Raw genomic sequence first — 19920 nt, forward strand, 5'->3', positions numbered from 1 at the left:
TTACGCCACAGCGGAGGATCCCGCATGTCACAATGAAGATCCCGCCTGCCACAACTAAGACCTGACACAGCCAAAAATAAATATTTTAAAAAATTAATAAATGCTTTATTAAATGTGCCCAAACATAGCATTATGGCAACTAGTTTTCTGCAACTAGGTACAACTATTATATAGTTACATATAAATTGTATTTAATGTGGGATGTAGGTGCATTTTCTTGAAATAAGACAACTTAGTAGGATTTTAAGATGGCTCTGGAGGTACTTGTCTGGTTCACTAGGTGGCAGTTTTTCTCTTTATTGGCCTGTGTCTAGTCTTCTAGTTACTCTTGCTTTTCCCCATTCTCAGTTACTCCAAACGGCATTCCCTGATTATCTCTGCATGTTATTTTAGCATCTAGGGATATACGTATTTTATCATTTCTAAGATGCACATTTTTTTTCACATTTCAACATCTCCGAAGCATCTCATGTTACAAATTGGTGGCATATCATATTGGCGGCATTTTTTAATTTTAGCATTTCATAAGAAAATGTTGCAACTAGGGACTTCCCTGGTGGGCCAGTGGGTGGGACTCCTCACTCCCAATGCAGGGGGCGCAGGTTCAATCCCTGGTTGGGGAACTAGATCCCGCGTGCATGCTGCAACTAGGACCTGACATGGCCTAAATAAATAAATAAATAAATAAATAAATAAATAAATAAATTTTTAAAATGCTGTGAGCTTACAGTTGATGGCATCTTAGATTTGATGGGATGTTAGCTCTCTGGGTCTGGAGATAGGAACTTCTTGGGACTGGCTAAGGGTCTTTTTCTTTCTTCCCACCTATTTTTGGCTGCTGTTTCTTCTTAATATTCCATCTTTCTGGTTTGAAGATCATTCTGCTCTCTTTCCCCTCTTCCCACTTTCTTCTGCCTTCTTTCCTGCCTCCTTCTTTCCCCCTTCCTGTCCTTCTTTTGTCCCTCCCTGGAGTCTGCACAAGTTTGCAAGGCTCCCACTGATCTGTGCCCTTTCTTAAAGACCTTACAGCCTGATGGTGGTACCACCCAACAAGGTGAATTCTGAGCACTACATCTTCTCTCCCTTTGGGGTCCTGCACATACATCCTGTAGAGGGCAGTGAGGCAATGACGCTGGGTACCTGGCACCACCACTCTGTCCTCTGGCAACAGCTCCAGTTCATTCCGTTCTTTAAGTATTGCCTCTTACGCAAGGCCTTGGCCTGGTAGGTGATGACGGGTATGGGATTTGGGAAGAAGTGTCACAAAGAGCAACAGCCACTCTCACTGCCCTCTGATCTGTAGCTGGAAGAAGGGTGTGAAGTTGCAGAGGCTGCACCGGCACCAGACTTTCCTAGAGAAGCATCTGCTCTTTGCCGTGCCCCACTTTGGAGCTGGGCTACTCCATATTAGCAGGTGAGGTCTTCAAAACACAACTTCAGTGGCCTTTAAAAAATTATTTTACAAGAAGTAACAACACGTTCATTGTAGAAGATTTGGAAAATATAAAAAAAAAAGCACAAAGGAAAAAAATCTTCAGTCTCACCATCTACAAATAACCATGACAAACATTTTGTTGCATATCCTTGTAGTCTTTTTTTCCATCACATATACCAATGTGATCATACTTTACATATTGTTAAGTAACCAGTTTTTTTCTCTGAATAATATATTCTGAATGTAGCTCTATGTATTAATGAATTTCTACATCAACTTGCCCCAGATCATACAATTATTAAATATCAAATTTGAGGATGTAATGCAGGTGTTTGAAACTCTGCTCTTACTATGGTATTACTTGGATTCTTTTTTTTTTTTTTAAGAAAATCTTAGTTACTCCTATTTTCAGTACTTTCTTGCTTTCTCTGCACAACTCTTCAACCACTCCAGTTATGTTCTGTGATAGGAGTTGCAAGCTCAGATGCCTACAGGGCCCAAGTAGGAGCTATGGAGGAAATGCAATGGGTTCGATTCAAGACTTTAGGGAGTGTGGGACTGCAGTCAGTTTGGAGATTGCATCTAAAAAGGACAGTCACTACTCAGTTCCAACTGACTGTTGCCATGGGGAATATGGGTCCAGTGCGTCAGCCACATTATTTTTTCAGGATGACCTGGGAATCCACATTTTGTTGTCAAATCTCTTAATTTTACCTGGTTAGTGAAAATTTTTATTAAAACACTGTGCTGGCCAACTCTTAGTGGTACATATAAAAACCTTTTCAGTCTGAATTCGTCCCATGGGCTACCAGTTTGCAACCTCTACTCTAGGTATCCTCCCAGTCTAGCTTAATCATCATGGCATAATTGGGCTGCACAGATCTGAATTTAAGTCCTGAACACTAGCAAGGGACTTTACTCTTTGAGCCCCAGTTTCCTGATCTGAAAACAAGAGAGGAAGATTTCTGCTACTCACAGCTGTAGTGAGAATTAAATGAGATTGTGAATGTAAAGTACCATGTTCAGTGCCCCAATAGGTACTGAATAAATTACATCCATTATGATCATCCTCTGCTTATTAGGGGGGGGTCCTTCATTTTTTCAAGGATATTTAGAGATGTAGATTTTTCAGGGTGGTTGTTTGGGGAATGAATAACAGAAGTGGGTTTCATCAGGGATGAAACTTCCCTGTAGGGAAGTTGGAGGTTCCTCACCTTTGATTCTAAAACCTACCTGTCCTATATACACTACCAAATATAAAATAGCTAGCTAGTGGGAAGCAGCCGCATAGCACAGGGAGATCAGCTCGGTGCTTTGTGACCACCTAGAGGGGTGGGATAGGGAGGGTGGGAGGGAGGCGCAAGAGGGAGGAGATATGGGAATATATGTATACATATAGCTGACTCACTTTGTTGTACAGCAGAAACTAACACAACATTGTAAAGCAATTATACTCCAATAAAGATGTTTTAAAAATAGTAAAACATAAAGAAAGAAAGAAAAAATAAAATAAAACCTACCTGTCCATCTAGACTGTTAGGGCCCTTGGCTTCCCCTATTCCACAGAAGAAGCCGCTGCAGTCTCTTCTTCTAAGTCACACCTTGGGATCTCTCTGACCCTCTTTCCTGGCGGAAAGGTAACTCAGTGTAAACATTTGCAATAGATAACTAATAAGAACCTGCTGCATAAAAAAATAAATAAAATCCAAAAATTTTTTTTAAAAATTAAATAAATAAAAGAGAAAAAACCCAAAACCAAAAAGCATTTGCACATACCCCAAGCCTTTCCCAAAGAGTTCCCCAGCCAGCAACTTCCTGGGCTTAAACTCTTCCAAAGAACCCTCAAGAGGAGGCTGCACTGTTGGTCACTGGGAATATTATAATCTCTCTAAACCTTTGCTCATTCTGAGGTGAGCTGGGCTAGGAGGAAGTCAAAGGTGTCCAAGGTAAGAGGGCAGAGTCGCTGGCTCTGAGCAGTTTAGTCCTTGATTCCAGGCTTCTGCAGGAGCTGCGCTCTGTGTCCTGGCTCCCCCATGAAGCAGATCAGTGCTACGAGTTGTTGGACCTGCGGCGGGCTCTAGCCAAGGAAAACCACAACGCTCTGCGGCTGCTCCATCGCGGCCTGCGTCTCTGCACATCCATCCTTTATCTGGTAAGAGGCTCCGATTTATTGTGAGCTTTTTCTCCAAGCTGAACTCGCCAGTGTTTCAGCCTTCTCTTGGCTTAAGCTTCCCTGTGTGTTCTGGACTCTGCAGTTGGCTCAGAGCCATTGTCCTGTCCAGCAACAACAGTCTCTGCTCTAGGTGGATGGATTAATAACAGGCAGGCAGAGACTTGGACTCAACCGTTTCCTAAGGCCTTGAGCAGAGAGGAAGAGGAACATAACAACGTCTGTTTTTTTCAGTTGTTCGTGCCAGGAGCCTTAGAGAATTTGAGAGTTGGAATCCTGATCTTTTGTGCTGCTAGGCTCATCTCTGAGCATATCTTGAACCTTTGACAGGCCGCTGTGGCTGGTAGAACCATCCAGTCATGGAGTCCTTCCTTCGTGTGCCTACTTTGTATCTGTGGTACATGCCACCTAAGTACAGTTTATTGAAATTTTTGCATATGTATACACCCATGTAACTACCAGTGGGTCAAGATATAGAACATTTATAGCACCTCAGCAAGCTCCCTGGTACCTCTCTCATCAGTGCCTCCACAAAGGTAACCACTACTCTGACCTCTGTCACCATAGATTAATTTTGTCCAATTTGGAATTTCATGTAAATGGAATCAGACAGCATGTGCTCTTCTTCGTCTGGCTTTTTTTCACTCCACATTATGTTAGTGAGATTTATCCATAACATTGCAGGTAGTAGTGGTTCACTCTTTTGTATTGCTATGTAGTGTTTTACTATAAAAATGTACCACAATTTATTTGTTAATTCTCCTATTGATGGACATTTATGTTGGTTCCAGTTTTTTACTATTGTGAATAACTGTTATGAACATTTTTGTATGTCTTTTGATGGACATAAACACTCATTTCTTTGAGGTATATATTCTAGGAGTGGAATTGCTGGAATAGGGTTTATGTATGTTTTACAGTGCCAAACAGTTTTCTAGAGTAGTTGTATCAGTTTACATTCCCATCCGACTTATAGTTGTCCTGTGATCTCATCAGCACTTGGGAGTGTAAAGGTTTTTAATCTTAGCCAAATTGGTGAGTGTACAGTGGTATTTCATTGTGGTTTTAATTTGTGTTTCCGTGATCACCAGTGATGTTAAGCATCCTTTCATATATATATATTTTTTTTATTTATTTATTTTTAGCTGTGTTGGGTCTTTGTTTCGTGCGAGGGCTTTCTCTAGTTGCGGCAAGTGGGGGCCACTCTTCATCGTGGTGCGGGGGCCACTCTTCATCGCAGTGCGCGGGCCTCTCACTGTCGCGGCCCCTCCCGTTGCGGGGCACAGGCTCCAGACGTGCAGGCTCAGCAGTTGTGGCTCACGGGCCCAATTGCTCCGCCGCATGTGGGATCCTCCCAGACCAGGGCTCGAACCCGTGTCCCCTGCATTAGCAGGCAGACTCTCAACCACTGTGCCACCAGGGAAGCCCCTCCTTTCATATTTTTATTGGCCATTTTGGTACCCTCTTCTCTGAAGTGTCAAACTTTTGCTCATTTTTGATTGGGTTGTCTGGGTTTTTTCCTACTAATTTGTAGGAGTTCTTTATATATTCTGGATATGAGTTGGTATCAAATATATACATATTGTGGACATTTTATCCTAGTCTGTGGCTTACCTTTTTACTATTTTAATGGTATCTTTTGATGAGCAGAAGTTCTTAATTTTCTTGAAGTTCACTTTATTATTATTATTATTTATTTATTTATTTTTTGGTCAGTGTCCTTTGGGTTCTGGTTTAAGAAATCTTTGCCTACCCCATATTCTACTATGTTTTCTTCTAGAAATTTTATTACCTTATCTTTTACATTTAGGTGTATGATCCATTTCAAATTAATTTTTATGCATGGTGTGAGGTAAGAGTCAAGGTTTATTTTTCTCATTTATTGAAAAGACTTCCATTTCCCCACTGAATGACAGTGTTGTCTTTTAAATCAGATGATTGTGTATGTGTGGGTCTGTTTCTGGACTCTGTTCTGTACCATTAATCTATTTGTCTGTCTATTTGTCAGTGTCATGCTATCTTAATTATTGTAGCTTTATAATAAGTCTTAATATCTGGTGTTGTTAGGTCCTACAGCTTTTTGTTATTCAAGATTTCCCTAGCTATTCTAGGTTCTTTGAATTTCCATATACATTTTAGGGTCAGCTTGTTAATTTCCACAAAGTAATTTACTGGAATTTTTTTTATTAGCTTGCTTTGAATCTATGGATCAATTTGGGGGAGAATTGATATCCTAACAATATTTAGTTTCCTAATCCGTGAACATGGATCTCTTGATTTATTTTGATTTCTTTATTCTTTCTTTTAATTAATGTTCTTTTTTTAAATTAATTAATTAATTTTATTTTTGGCTGCGTTGGGTCTTCGTTGCTGCACGCGGGCTTTCTCTAGTTGCGGCGAGTGGGGGCTACTCTCCGTTGTTGTGCGCGGGCTTCTCATTGTGGTGGCTTCTCTTTGTTGTGGAGCATGGGCTCTAGGCACGCAGGCTTCAGTAGTTGTGGCACGTGGGCTCAGTAGTTATGGCTTGTGGGCTCTAGAGCACAGGCTCAGTAGTTGTGGCGCATGGGCTTAGTTGCTCCGCGGCATGTGGGATCTTCCCGGACCAGGGCTCGAACCCATGTCCCCTACAGGAGGATTGGCAGGAGGATTGTTAACCACTGCACCACCAGGGAAGTCCCTCTTTAATTACTCTTAACAAGGTTTTGTAGGTTTCCTTTAGAGGTCTTGAAAATATTTCATTAGATTTATTACTAGATATTTGATATTTTTTGTTGCTGTTATAAAAGGAATTTTAAAGCATTATTGTTTTCTAATAGTTGCTATACCATACACAAAAATTAATTCGTGGTGGGGCTTCCCTGGTGGCGCAGTGGTTAAGAACCTCGCCAAGTCCAAGGCATGTCCGTATATGACACGCCTAGCTTAGGTCTCAACTGCCTTGTGCCTGGATCTCAGAAGACTGGGTTCTGAGCTCAGAGTTAGCAGAATACAATCCACAGACAACTCGTAGTTCTAATCACAAGCTCTGTTGAACATCAGAAAGAATAGGAGAGCAGCGAGGACAAAAGGCCCATCTGGCCAAATATGTCTTTCTGGTGTCTCCCCTCTGTTCCTCAACAGGACAGGCCCAGAGGTGGCAACTATCATCAGCCTTTGTAGGCTGAGGAACTTCCCAGTTGTGAGAAGAACCCACAAAGAGGTCCCCAAGCTTTTAACCCTATTCCCTGTCCGCCACTAGAAAGTCTGTGTCAGTAGCCGGAGACAGCTTCTACTCTCGCAGAAGGCAGTGTTGTGCTGGTCAGCAGGCCATATCACCCAGGCCTGGTGATTGGACTCCATATCCTGGAATGATTGCTGAGCCTTACTTAGCCAGTCTCTCTTTTCCTTTGTCTGATCTATGCATTGTGAATCTCTCTATTTACACATGCACAAATTTTCTATTTGAGTTCCATCCTGGGGGCTTTTAGCAGACAGGCCTGGCCTATCAAACTAACTCACTGTGGCCTCTCAATATATGTTCTCCATTTCACATCTTCTCTGGTCACTTAAAGATCTCCAGGGCCGATCTCTACTAAAAAGCAGCCATTCATGTGTATATCTAGGTTTTAGGCTCCATGACCTGAGAGCTTTGCAACAGGCCAGTGGGTGGCCAGTTTGGTCTCCATCCCCTTTTCTCCAGTGAATTTTCCACTCTCTATTCTGACAGATTCACGAGGATACATACCACATGCAACAGGGCCTGCAGGAGCAAGTGAGAAACTGCAAGAGGATCAGGACAGGCCAGGGCTCCCTGTACCTTCAGAGGGTGCAGTGCCAGCAGCTAGAGCAGAAGCTGATGCAGGTAGAAGCTTGGCTGCTGCAGATGGGGCCGCTGGCCCGCCTGGTAGACTACATGATTTGCCAGAACCTCGTGTCCATCATAGAGGACGAGATAACCTCTTTTGTGGCCAACGTCTTGCAAGTGAGGTGGTGGGTGTCATATGTGGAGGTTGGCGGGCAGTCAGGGGCCAGCTGGTAGGGAACGGATACTGACATCTAGCCCCACAACCTCTCCTGACCCTCCTTTACAGGCCCCAAGGCAGAAACCCTTTCTCTCAGCGCAGCTGGTCTTTGACAGTTGTGGCCAGCTGTCTCATGAACCCTGTATTGAAAATATGATCCAGATTATAACTGGGGGCCTAAGGTCTATGAAGGCCTCTGCCCTGAAGGTATTCTGGATTGGACAGGGGGCTGGCTGTAGGAATTCCCAGTTCGTATCCTCTGTATAATCAGAAGCTCTCAGCCTGGTCTGAACTCTCATTGTTTGCTATTTCTGCCCCTTCTCTGTACCTTGGCCTGAAGGTAATGCAGTGTACAGACCCGAAGACCTTCTGGGATTCCCTGTACTTTGAAGGTATTTAAGGAGCCCTAGGCAGCGGGGAGGAAGGGTGGAAGGAGGGAGAAGGGCACATGCAGTGTCCTAATGGCCAGAGAGTTGGGCACTGGGCATGGATGGAACAGCTCTAACCTGGGTCTGCACATGTGTTGGGCGGTAGGAGAGTAGAGACATGTTTTTGCTTACTCGTGCATGTGCCTATGTGTATGTATGTGCACGCATCTGAGTGTAGTGAGAGGTGTATGAAAGAGTGTGAGTACATTGTCCTCTATTTGTCCTAACTCCATGAGGTTTTTCTCTAATGTCATAATGGCGTTTCATTTACAATTGGATTTGATTGCTAAGTTAATTTGTACTTGTTTGAAGAACTCTGCCTGTTCAATATTTGCTTTATTTCATGCAGCTCTTTTTCATTTCATATAGAATAATTCATTAGTATTACTGAGCTATTTTATAGTTACCAGTTATCATTGATTATCAATCCTCAAACTAGTAAATCATCAGGGAGGAAATACACCTTCACATTCCCTTTATTTGGAATACTCACGCCGTCACAGATAAAACCATCAAATGCATTCAGTCACCTCTGACATGTAGGTGCTTTTTCATTTTCCCATTCAACTAGTACGTTTTCATTAAGATGACATAAAGACACCAGGTTAATTTTAGGAATTAGGTGACAAGGAAGAAAAAGGGTCATTGAAAGGAGCCTGTGTTTTTCTTTTCTTTGTTTTTTGGCCGCACCTCGCAGCATGCAGGATCTTAGTTCCGTGACCAGGGATCGAACCAGTGCCCCCTGCAGTGGAAACTCGGAGTCCTAACCACTGGACCACCAGGGAATTCCCGAGCCTGTGTCTTTAACAAATCACACCAGTTGTGGCACATTTTTTTCTCAAGTGAATCTAGATTAATCAATAGAGATTATTGATGTTTGTTTTACATGGTACAGTGGAAAAAGGAAGGGCTCTGAAATCAGACAGGCTAGTTCACTAATCTGTAAAATGGGAAAACAAAAATACCTCAGTTGCATTGTTTTGAAGAATAAAAGAGTAATATGTTTAGAATAGTGCTCAGCACATAGTAGTACGTGTTACAGATAGTATCTTATTAGTAGTAGTATTAAAAATTTAGGTAAATCATACATTTCACAGTGCTTCCTCATTATATGATGTACTAATTCATACTATGCATATGCTCCAGTATTTTCCTTTGAATGGCAAAACAAACAAACAAAAACCCCTTAAACTTTTATTCTAAATTCTAGTGAAAGTGAGAATATTCACTTGCAATGTCTTGGGTTATCCCTTCTACTTTTAGAAAAGCAGCAGGGACTGATGTATATAGGGGTGAAGTGTCACGATACTCATATCTTGCAAGTATTGGGTTGGCCAAAAAGTTCATTTGGGGTTTTCCATAACTACGGAAAATCCTGAATGAACTTTTTGGCCAAACCAATAGTTTAGGGAAAAGAAAAATAGAAGGAAAAACAAAAAAAGCAATGTGGCAAAATGTTAATAATTGTTGAGTCTAAGTAGATAGATAAAGAAAGGAGTGTGTAGAACCTTTAAACTTTTCTGCATGTTTGAGATTTTTCAAAATCAGAATTTGAAGGAAAAAAACAAGATCAGCATGGAAAATCAAGTTAATATCGTGGAGGAACCAGAATCAAAGTTCTGATTTGGGATTTTTCTGTAAGTTCTTTATGAAAATTAGAGTAATATACAATAAACATGTAGCAGGTAAAACACTATAAGTAGTCTTTAAGAAATATATTCATCTGAGAAATCTTTTACTTAAATGAGGCAAAATTTATATGGCATTTTAACCAAATTACAAAATGATTTCAGTACCTCCATTTATACCCAAAAATATGAAAAATAAGCCCCTTATAACAGAAAATTATATATTTACTAGATCCTAGTCCCTAAAGGAATACCCAGTGCTTTACTAATAAAGTGATTGTAACATAGTCTCTGTTCATAAGCTATGTTCTATGACATTTTCCAGAGGGCAGTCTTAGAACTGGAACATATTGAGACCAAAAAGAGGTTATTAATGTTACTATCGGATGCTCTTACAGTCTTATCAGGAATATTCTGCAGTTTAAAACTGAGAAATACAATCAGATAATCATTTTTCTCATCTGGCAGGTGTCAAGTTCAGGAACTATTACCTTAAAGTTCTTACTTTAACTTTACTATAGCAATATCCTACCAAGATCGGAATATCTCTTTGAGAAATGAAGGAAACAATAGCAAAGATCAACAAAACTAAAAGCTGGTTCTTTGAGAAGATAAACAAAATTGATAAACCATTAGCCAGACTCATCAAGAAAAAAAAGGGAGAAGACTCAAATCAACAGAATTAGAAATGAAAAAGGAGAAGTAACAACTGACACTGCAGAAATACACAGAATCATGAGGGATTACTACAAGCAACTATATGCCAATAAAATGGACAACCTGGGAGAAATGGACAAATTCTTAGAAAAGCACAACCTTCCAAGACTGAACCAGGAAGAAATAGAAAATACGAACACACCAATCACAAGTAATGAAATTGAAACTGTGATTAAGAATCTTCCAACAAACAAAAGTCCAGGACCAGATGGCTTCACAGGTGAATTCTATCAAACATTTAGAGAAGAGCTAACACCCATCCTTCTCAAAATTTCCAAAATACAGCAGACGGAGGAACACTCCCAAACTCATTCTATGAGGCCACCATCACCCTGATAGCAAAACCAGACAAAGATGTCACAAAAAAAGAAAACTACAGACCAATATCACTGATGAACATAGATGCAAAAATCCTCAACAAAATACTAGCAAACAGAATCCAACAGCACATTAAAAGGATCATACACCATGATCAAGTGGGGTTTATCCCTTGAATGCAAGGATTCTCCAATATATGCAAATCAATCAACGTGATAAACCATATTAACAAATTGAAGGAGAAAAACCATATGATCATCTCAATAGATGCAGAAAAAGCTTTCGACAAAATTCAGCACCCATTTATGATAAAAACTCTCTAGAAAGTAGGCATAGAGGGAACCTACCTCAACATAATAAAGGCCATATATGACAAACCCACAGCCAACATCGTTCTCAATGGTGAAAAACTGAAAGCATTTCCTCTAAGATCAGGAACAAGACAAGGGTGCCCACTCTCACCACTATTATTCAATGTAGTTTTGGAAGTTTTAGCTACAGCAATCAGAGAAGAAAAAGAAATAAAAGGAATCCAAATCAGAAAAGAAGAATTAAAAATGTCACTGTTTGCAGATGACATGATACTATACATAGAGAATCCTAAAGATGCTACCAGAAAACAACTAGAGCTAATCAATGAATTTGATAGAGTAGCAGAATACAAAATTAATGCACAGAAATCTCTTGCATTCCTGTACACTAATGATAAAAAATCTGAAAGAGAAATTAAGGAAACACTCCCATTTACCATTACAACAAAAAGAATAAAATACCTAGGAATAAACCTACCTAACGAAACAAAAGACCTGTATGCAGAAAACTATAAGACACTGATGAAAGAAAGTAAAGATGATACCAACAGATGGAGAGATATACCATGTTCTTGGATTGGAAGAATCAACATTGTGAAAATGACTATACTACCCAAAGCAATCTACAGATTCAATGCAATCCCTATTAAACTACCAATGGCATTTTTCACAGAACTAGAACAAAAAGTTTCACAATTTGTATGGAAACAGAAAAGACCCTGAATAGCCAAAACAATCTTGAGAAAGAAAAACGGAGCTGGAGGAATCAGACTCCTGGACTTCAGACTATACTACAAAGCTACAGTAATCAAGATAGTATGGTACTGGCACAAAAACAGAAATATAGATCAATGGAACAGGATAGAAAGCCCAGAGATAAACCCACACACCTATGGTCACCTTATCTTTGACAAAGGAGGCAAGAATATACAATGGAGAAAAGACAGCCTCTTCAATAAGTGGTGCTGGGAAAACTGGACGGCTACATGTAAAAGAATGAAATTAGAACACTTCCTAACACCATACACAAAAATAAATTCAAAATGAATTAATGACCTAAATGTAAGGCCAGACACTATAAAACTCTTAGAGGAAAACATAGGCAGAACACTCTATGACATAAATCACAGCAAGATCCTTTTTGACCCACCTCCTAGAGAAATGGAAATAAAAACTAAAATAAACAAATGGGACCTAATGAAACTTAAAAGCTTTTGCACAGCAAAGGAAACAATAAAAAAGACAAAAAGACAACCCTCAGAATGGGAGAAAATATTTGCAAACGAAGCAACTGACAAAGGATTAATCTCTAAAATATACAAGCAGCTCATGCAGCTCAATATCAAAAAAACAAACAACCCAATCGAAAAATGGGCAGAAGACCTAAATAGACATTTCTCCAAAGAAGATATACAGATTGCTAACAAACACATGAAATGATGCTCAACATCACTAATCATTAGAGAAATGCAAATCAAAACTACAATGAGGTATCACCTCACACCGGTCAGAATAGCCATCATCAAAAAATCTACAAACAATTAATGCTGGAGAGGGTGTGGAGAAAAGGGAACCCTCTTGCACTGTTGGTGGTAATGTAAATGATACAGCCACTATGGAGAACAGTATGGAGGTTCCTTAAAAAACTAAAAATAGAACTACCATATGACCTAGCAATCCCACTACTGGGCATATACCCTGAGAAAACCATAATTCAAAAAGAGTCATGTACCACAAAGTTCAAATTGCAACACTATTTACAATAGCCAGGACATGGAAGCAACCTAAATGTCCATCGACAGATGAATGGATAAAGAAGATGTGGCACATATATACAATGGAATATTACTCAGCCATAAAAGGAAACGAAATTGAGTTATTTGTAGTGAGGTGGATGGACCTAGAGTCTGTCATACAGAGTGAAGTAAGTCAGAAAGAGAAAAACAAATACCATATGCTAACACATATATATGGAATGTAAACAACAACAAAAAAATGGTTCTGATGAACCTAAAGGCAGGACAGGAATAAAGACACAGACGTAGAGAATGGACTTGAGGACATGGGGAGGGGGAAGGGTAAGCTGGGATGAAGTGAGAGAGTAGCATGGACATATATACACTACCAAATGTAAAATAGATAGCTAGTGGGAAGCAGCTGCATAGCACAGGGAGATCAGCTCGGTGTTTTGTGACCACCTAGAGGGGTGGGATAAGGAGGGTGGGAGGGAGACATAAGAGGGAGGGGATATGGGGATATACATATGCATATAGGTGATTCACTTTGTCATACAGCAGAAACTAACACAACACTGTAAAGCAATTATACTCCAATAAAGATATTTTAAAAAAAAGAATACATTTCTGATATTTGTGGTAAGATAAATCTGTAACCCTGAAAAGGGACAAAGGATTGCTTCATTTTTATTATAAAAATCTCTTGAAGTAGATTTTTGTTGGAATGGTGTTGAAGTTAGCTTAGAGATATAATGCAAAAAATGAAACTGTCCTTACTATATATTTTTCCAGGGGGCTGCATATGGCAGGGAGGGTCTCTTGGGAATGTGAGGTGTGAACAGCATGACCAGCAAGAGGAAGTATAGATGGAAGCAGTGTAACAGTAAGCGGATTCATAGATGAGAGGGGAAGGAGGTTTTTTTCTTGCCACTCTGTAAGAAATTTTGAAACGATGAAAAGTCCTATAAGTATGTTTGACAAGATGCTTTGCTCTGTGTGAAATGTCTGAGTTACTCATTCAAGGAAACCTACTGTAAAGATCTATCATTATTTAGGTCTTTCAAGTTGGATGGATATTTTAAAATGCAGCTCCATGTTGACTCATATGTATTATACTAAAACATATATATTTTAAATGGAAGCCCAAATCACTTAGCAGTGACAGGTAACTTATATTTCTTTGATTTACTTGATATCAGGTCTCTTTATTTCACTCTTACTCTGGCTAAGAAGTCATTAGTGTTCTGTTCTGTTGGGATATTGCATTTGCCAAATTATATTAAAAATGCACTAGCTTTTCTTTCCATTGCTCAGAACCACACATGAATTGACTATACAGCATCATATTGCCTGAGTGCTCTCATGGGTCTTGGCACCTTGAATCACAGTTCTTCAACCCCATCTTTGTTTTGGAGCTCACAAAACAGAGAGTTACCAAATTCAAAGGCAGAAAAGATGTAGCAGCACCAAACTTCAGAGAAATTGAAACTAGAAAGTCAGGAAGAGAGTCCCTGTCTCTCAAATTAGTGATTATCCTTTCATCTATACTTCTGTCTGTGCTTCTTCCCAATTCCCCTGATTCTCTCCTAACACTAGCTGTCTCTGCTTCCTTTGAACTTTCTGCTCCCTTATAACCATTGCTTCCAGATGACTTAGACTTTCTATGGCACCAACTCCATTCTTGACTCTATGTATGATCTTTCAGTTAAGTTTTCCTGATTGTGTGACTTAGTTCAAATTTTCCAGACAAGAAATATGATTGATTCAGCCTATCCTATAGAGAGTCATGTATCCATAAGATCTGGCAAGAGCAATGGGTCATGGTACAAATTAATTGGTTTTCACTATAGGTCAGAGCATATCCTTTTAGAAGGGTGTATATGGTGGAGGAGGCTCCAACCTTCAGCTATGCTTGTCCTGGCTATAAACATCTATTATATGGGCCTAAATGTGCAAGTTGGTTTTGGATTACATTTCCTAACTCAAAGCTAGCTAAGGAAAAGGGGAGATTTTTTACTGGCTCCTATAACTAAGAAATTAATGAATACAGCTGGATTCAGGCTCAGCTGGATTCAGGGCTAAGGCAATGTCATCAAGGCTTTATCTCTCTCTCTTAGTCCTTTGATTTTACTTGTGAGTTTGAATTCTAAGTCAGTGAGAATGCTGTCAGCTGGAAGTAACAGAAGACCTAAGAGTAGCCTAAACAATACAATCATCTCACATAACAAGAAGTCTCCAGGTAGCTTCCAGGGTTGGTTCAGTGGCTCAGAAATGTCATCAAGTACCAGGCTCTTTATATCCTTCCCTGATTCCATTCTGGGTTTAGCTGTAGGTAAGGACAGATCCTCTTGGAAGGGTATATGTGCTAGTGTAGGCTGCAATCAAAAATCTTTTTTCATCCTCAGGCTATTGCATTGTAGTTGCAAGACAAGTTGCAGCTCCATGCATCCCATTCTCAAGCAAAGTCATGTTTTAAAAAAGGGGAGGCAAGGTTAAAGAGAAAGCTCTCCTTGCCTGACTCTCACTTATTATCAGGAAAATAAATCTTCTCCAGAAACTCCCCAGCAGATGCACTGTTACATCTCATTGTAAAAATCTAGGTGTGGAAAATCAAATGGCTGATATTTTTAGTTTCTCATGGAAGATAGGCTCTACCACCATGGAAGAAGGGAGAAGCAAATGGCTATTAGTTGGTCAAGCAATATACCTTCCAAGGTTTCATTCTTCAGATAGGCTCTCTCCTCCTGGCAAGCAAGAGAATCACCAGCATTCTCTACATTGTCATTTCTGCTATATTCTTACCCTTTTAATAATTTTATTATTGAATAAAACCTCATTTAAGTTTAGTTCTACAAGTAACAATATATTTATGCTCACCAGCAGTCCTTATGTTGATGTCTCTTTTAGTCATTTTGTTTGCCCAAAGTTTATTCTCTATTTAGATTCCTCAGGATGGGCTTGTGGGAGCAGAATTCTCAAGTTCTTCTATGTTGATAGTAGTTTGTACCCTTTGAAAGTTAGTATTACCAGTTGTAAAATCATTGCCTCATATATTCTTCTTTTCCATATCTTAAAGATATTACTCCATTTTCTTCTGGCATTAAAAGTTGTCCAAAAATCTGATAATAATCTAATTTTATTTCCTTTATTAATCACTTGCTTTTTTTTTTTTGCCTAGATACCTAAAATATTTTTTCCTTTTTCCTTGAAATTTAGTAATTTTAGTAGAATATGTCTTGGTATTGAACATTCTAAGATAGTATTCTCAGGTATGCTCCTTTATAAAGTAGCTTTAAGTATTTTTTATTTCAGGAAAGTATTCTTGAATTAAGGCTTTTAGTATTGTTCTCTTCCCTTGCTTTGGATTTTTCTTCAGGGACTCCTATTACATGTGTTTTAGATCCTTATCACTTTTCTCCCAATGTATGTTCCTTTCTCTTGAAATATTTTTTTTTAAATCCTTATTTCTTTTTTATTTTGTAATTATCCTTATTTTTACCTTCTATTTTTCTTAAGGCATTATTTACCTGTTAAGTTTATTTGCTCTTATCTTCCTTTTAGTTCAGTTTCCATTCCAAAATTATGTTTTCTTTTATTTCTAATTCTTTCCTGAGTTCTGTTGCATAATTTCTGAGTTTTTCTAATTCTGATATGTGGTTTTCTTTCATGCGTTATGCCATTTTCGGGGTGTCTTTTGACTTGTTTTGAAATGGGCTTGTTTTGATCTGTTTCCTGACATGCTTTCATTGTCTATAAAGATGTTATTCTACTCCCCGTTCTCTTTTTTCTTATACTAGCTTTGTATGGTGTTTGATGTTGGTACTTTTCTGTTACTCATTTCTGAAAAGTTCTCTTTTACTAACTTTTAGGAGACAGCTTGGTTCAAGAATAGTTTTCTAACCTTTCAATTTCCTTTTCTGTTGATTTTCTGTAGTGTTTAAAAAACGGGGGCTAACTTTCTGAGATTTCCTGGTTTCTGTTTCTCTCTCCCACTTTTATTCGGACCTTTTCTTTTTCTCTATTGCTTCCATTCTGCTCACTTTTTACTTTACCCCCAGCAGTTTCACCTTAGTGCTGAGCACTGTCCCAGAAGGGAGCCCTCGCCGGTTGGTTTTAGGAGCTCATTGGGCATAGACTGCTAAAGCTTCTACGGACCTTACCTACCTGCTACTGGAGCGGGCAAATCCCCTTCCATTTTTACCTGCTGTTCTCGAATTAGCCCTCTTCTTTCCACAAAATGCCTGTTGGCTGTTGCAGAGTTTTCCTAGTCTCAGGTCAGTCTGGTATACCATTGCTCTCCTCTGCTTCCTTCCCCATAAATGGCGATGCCACTTGAGTCTTGAGGCTGTAGGTGGTTTGTTCCCACCCACTTATATTTTAGTGTTTGTAAGGATCCTTTGTCTTCATTTTGTTAAAAAATGTTATCCAGATGGGTTTTTCGTTTTACTGTCTAATTGCTCTGTCAATTTTATATACCAAATTCATGTGGGAATTTGGAATAGATTTCAAAATTATGCTGCCACTTCCACCATCTTCCTAGAACTCCTTCTGGCATTATTTTTAAAGGATCATTCTGGTTATACAGGGCAGACTGCAAAGTGATAGAGGCAAGGACCAAAGCAGGGAGACGAGTTAGAAGGGTATTTCAATAATGCTGTGAGATTTGATGGTGACTTGGGCTGGGGAAAGAGGGGAAGGCAGTGGTACAGGTGGTGAGAATCGGTTGGATTTTGGATATATTTTGAACATAGAGCCAATGGGATTTTCTGATGGCTGGCTGTGTCATATGTGAGAGAAGAGTCAAAGATAGCTTTAAAGTTTTTGACTGGAGCACCCGGAAGAATGGAGTTCCCATTTACTGACGTTGGAGGACTGCATGAGGAGCAATCTGGGGGGGCAGATAGAGATCAGAGCTCATTTTGGGCTGTTAAAAGTTTGAGGTGCATATTAGGCATCTAAGTAGAGATGTAGACTAGGCAGTTGTTTAAGTGGGATTGGGATTCAGGGAGAGATCTGAGCTAGACATAAGTTTCAGAGCAAATAGGTGGTATTTAAAACCATGAAACTGGATGAGCTCTCCTAGAAAGTGAGTACTGATGGGGAAGAGAAGAGATCTGAGGATGGGCCCTTGCGGGCACTGTGGTGTTTAGGTGTTGGCAGTATGGATCTAATTTCTGAACGTTTCGATGCTTCTTCTCCCTTTTTGTGCAAAGTTTTAACACAAATACTAAAATTGGCAGTTAAACAGTTTCTAAGAATTAAGGGGGAGGCCAAGTTCAAGGATATTCCTTAAGACGGATACTGAGGACGGGCTTGCTCAGCTTCCTTTCTCACCTCCTCCTCTGTTCTGCAGAGGCTAGAGTGCTATAAACTGTGTTTCTCAGACCCCCTTGCGGCTGGGAGTCATATGTGATTTAGATCTATATGTGACTTCAGCTCAGAATTGAGGTAAGTAGGGGAGAGAGGCAGGGCATATGCCATCCATTCTGCTGGTGGGGCTCGTAATCACATGATCATGTGCTTATGTAGCTAGTGGTATGGCAATGACATCCCAATTTACCAGGCAGCACAGAGCCCTAGACACTTGGCCTAGAGTGTTTTTGTTTTTCAGCTCTTGCAGTTATTCACAACCCATGTAATAATCTATAATAATTTCCTCCCTGCTTTTACTAGCTAGACTGAATTCTGTTCTCTGCACCTGAACCCTAACTAATAAATTCCCTTGGTGGGTCTGGTACTGTGTTTATGATGTAGATGTATGTGTAAACTCACTCATGAACAGAGAATGTGTGTGTGTGTGTGTGTTTGTATGTGTGTGTACACACTCAGGGTAGAGGGAGAGGTTGTGTGTGGTCCCTGGAGGACCAGGGAAAATTATGGCATGTACCCCCCTAGAAGAACATGAAGAGGAGGACTCGGACACGGACTTCATGATGCCCAAGTTCCAGGGCCAACCCAGCGACGCTGTGGACATCTTCTGCGGCCCGAGTATAGGATTGGTGTGGCCCTGGAAGTCTCACACAGTTACTGAAGCCCTGGAGGTCTGTGGGCACCGGCTGCGGGGCCAGTACTTGCCCCCCAATTATAAGCAGCTGCAAGAGGACCTGGACAACAGCCCTCGAATCCAGCAGGCACTGGCTATACAACAGGCCCTGCTGGAGGTGAGGACAGAGGTTTAAAGAATGGGATGGTGGCCACCAATTCCCATCAAAGCCACCCACCTCTGCCCTAAACACCTTGTCTGCCCCTAGGGCATGCTGCGGGAGGTGCAGGAATTCTGCAGGGACCATCACTGGATGAAAGGCATTTATGAGTTCCTGCAAGCCTGGGGGCCTCAGAAGCTGGAGTCTATGAGAGGTTGTCCTGTCAAGAACTACGCGATGCTGGTGAGCTGCCTAAACGGTTGGCAGGCCCGTGTCTCCAGCATACCCATGGAGCTGATCACAAAAGGCGGGCTGCTGCTGCTGAGCTGCCGTGACATACAGGTAGAGATGGGTGAGTGCTGCTTATCTTCCCTCCTTTCCTTTGCCTTCTGTACCTTATCCACACAGCCCTTCTTGGGCCTTCAGTGTCCTCCAGGGACCTTTGGTGCAGGCCCCTCATTGGACCTGTACAGCCTCCCAAAGCCCCAGGTCCCAGGCCCTTCCCTTTGCAACTGAAGGTGTGATCACTGCAGAGGACAGCCTCTCCGCCTGTCTTGGCTCTACTCATTCACCATACTCCCTAGGAATTGTGTCCCTGTCACCTAGCACTTTCTATTCTTATGGTGTGGAAGTAGTTCGAATCAAATGTGACTGAGAAAAATCCTAGCCTGCTCCTTAGGCTAGGAGAACTCAGGCTAGGAATCAAGGGTGCCCTCTCCCCACATGTAGAAGTCAAAATTGACACTACAATTTGCATGTATAAAAAGTTACTCTCTTTAACTGATCTTGGCTTAGTCTGTAGCCCTAAATTCTGCTGATGGTGAAAAAAGAGACAGTTGGCCCTTCCAATCTGCGTGTTCTGTGTCTGTGGATAAAATTCCAGAGAGTTCCAAAAAGCAAAACTTGAACCAATAACTGTTTATATAGCATTTACATTGTATTTACAACTATTTACATAGCATTTACATCATTTTAGGTATTATAAGTAAACTAGAGATGATTTAAAGTATACAGGAGGACATATATAGGTTAT

General features: G+C 40.4%; 1 protein-coding gene across 1 annotated transcript in view; it reads left to right on the forward strand.

The window, feature by feature from the left end:
- DNHD1 (dynein heavy chain domain 1) overlaps positions 1–19920 on the forward strand; it is a 77986-nt gene that overhangs the window by 10406 nt on the left and 47660 nt on the right. The window contains 8 exon segments of the mRNA XM_036861305.1: positions 1021–1224; positions 1304–1414; positions 3431–3587; positions 7312–7566; positions 7676–7813; positions 7947–7998; positions 18640–18905; positions 18996–19239. Coding sequence (XP_036717200.1) covers positions 1021–1224; positions 1304–1414; positions 3431–3587; positions 7312–7566; positions 7676–7813; positions 7947–7998; positions 18640–18905; positions 18996–19239 — 1427 coding nt within the window.

Source organism: Balaenoptera musculus, chromosome 8, assembly GCF_009873245.2.
Source record: "Balaenoptera musculus isolate JJ_BM4_2016_0621 chromosome 8, mBalMus1.pri.v3, whole genome shotgun sequence".
In the NCBI taxonomy this organism is placed as follows: Eukaryota; Metazoa; Chordata; class Mammalia; order Artiodactyla; family Balaenopteridae; genus Balaenoptera; species Balaenoptera musculus.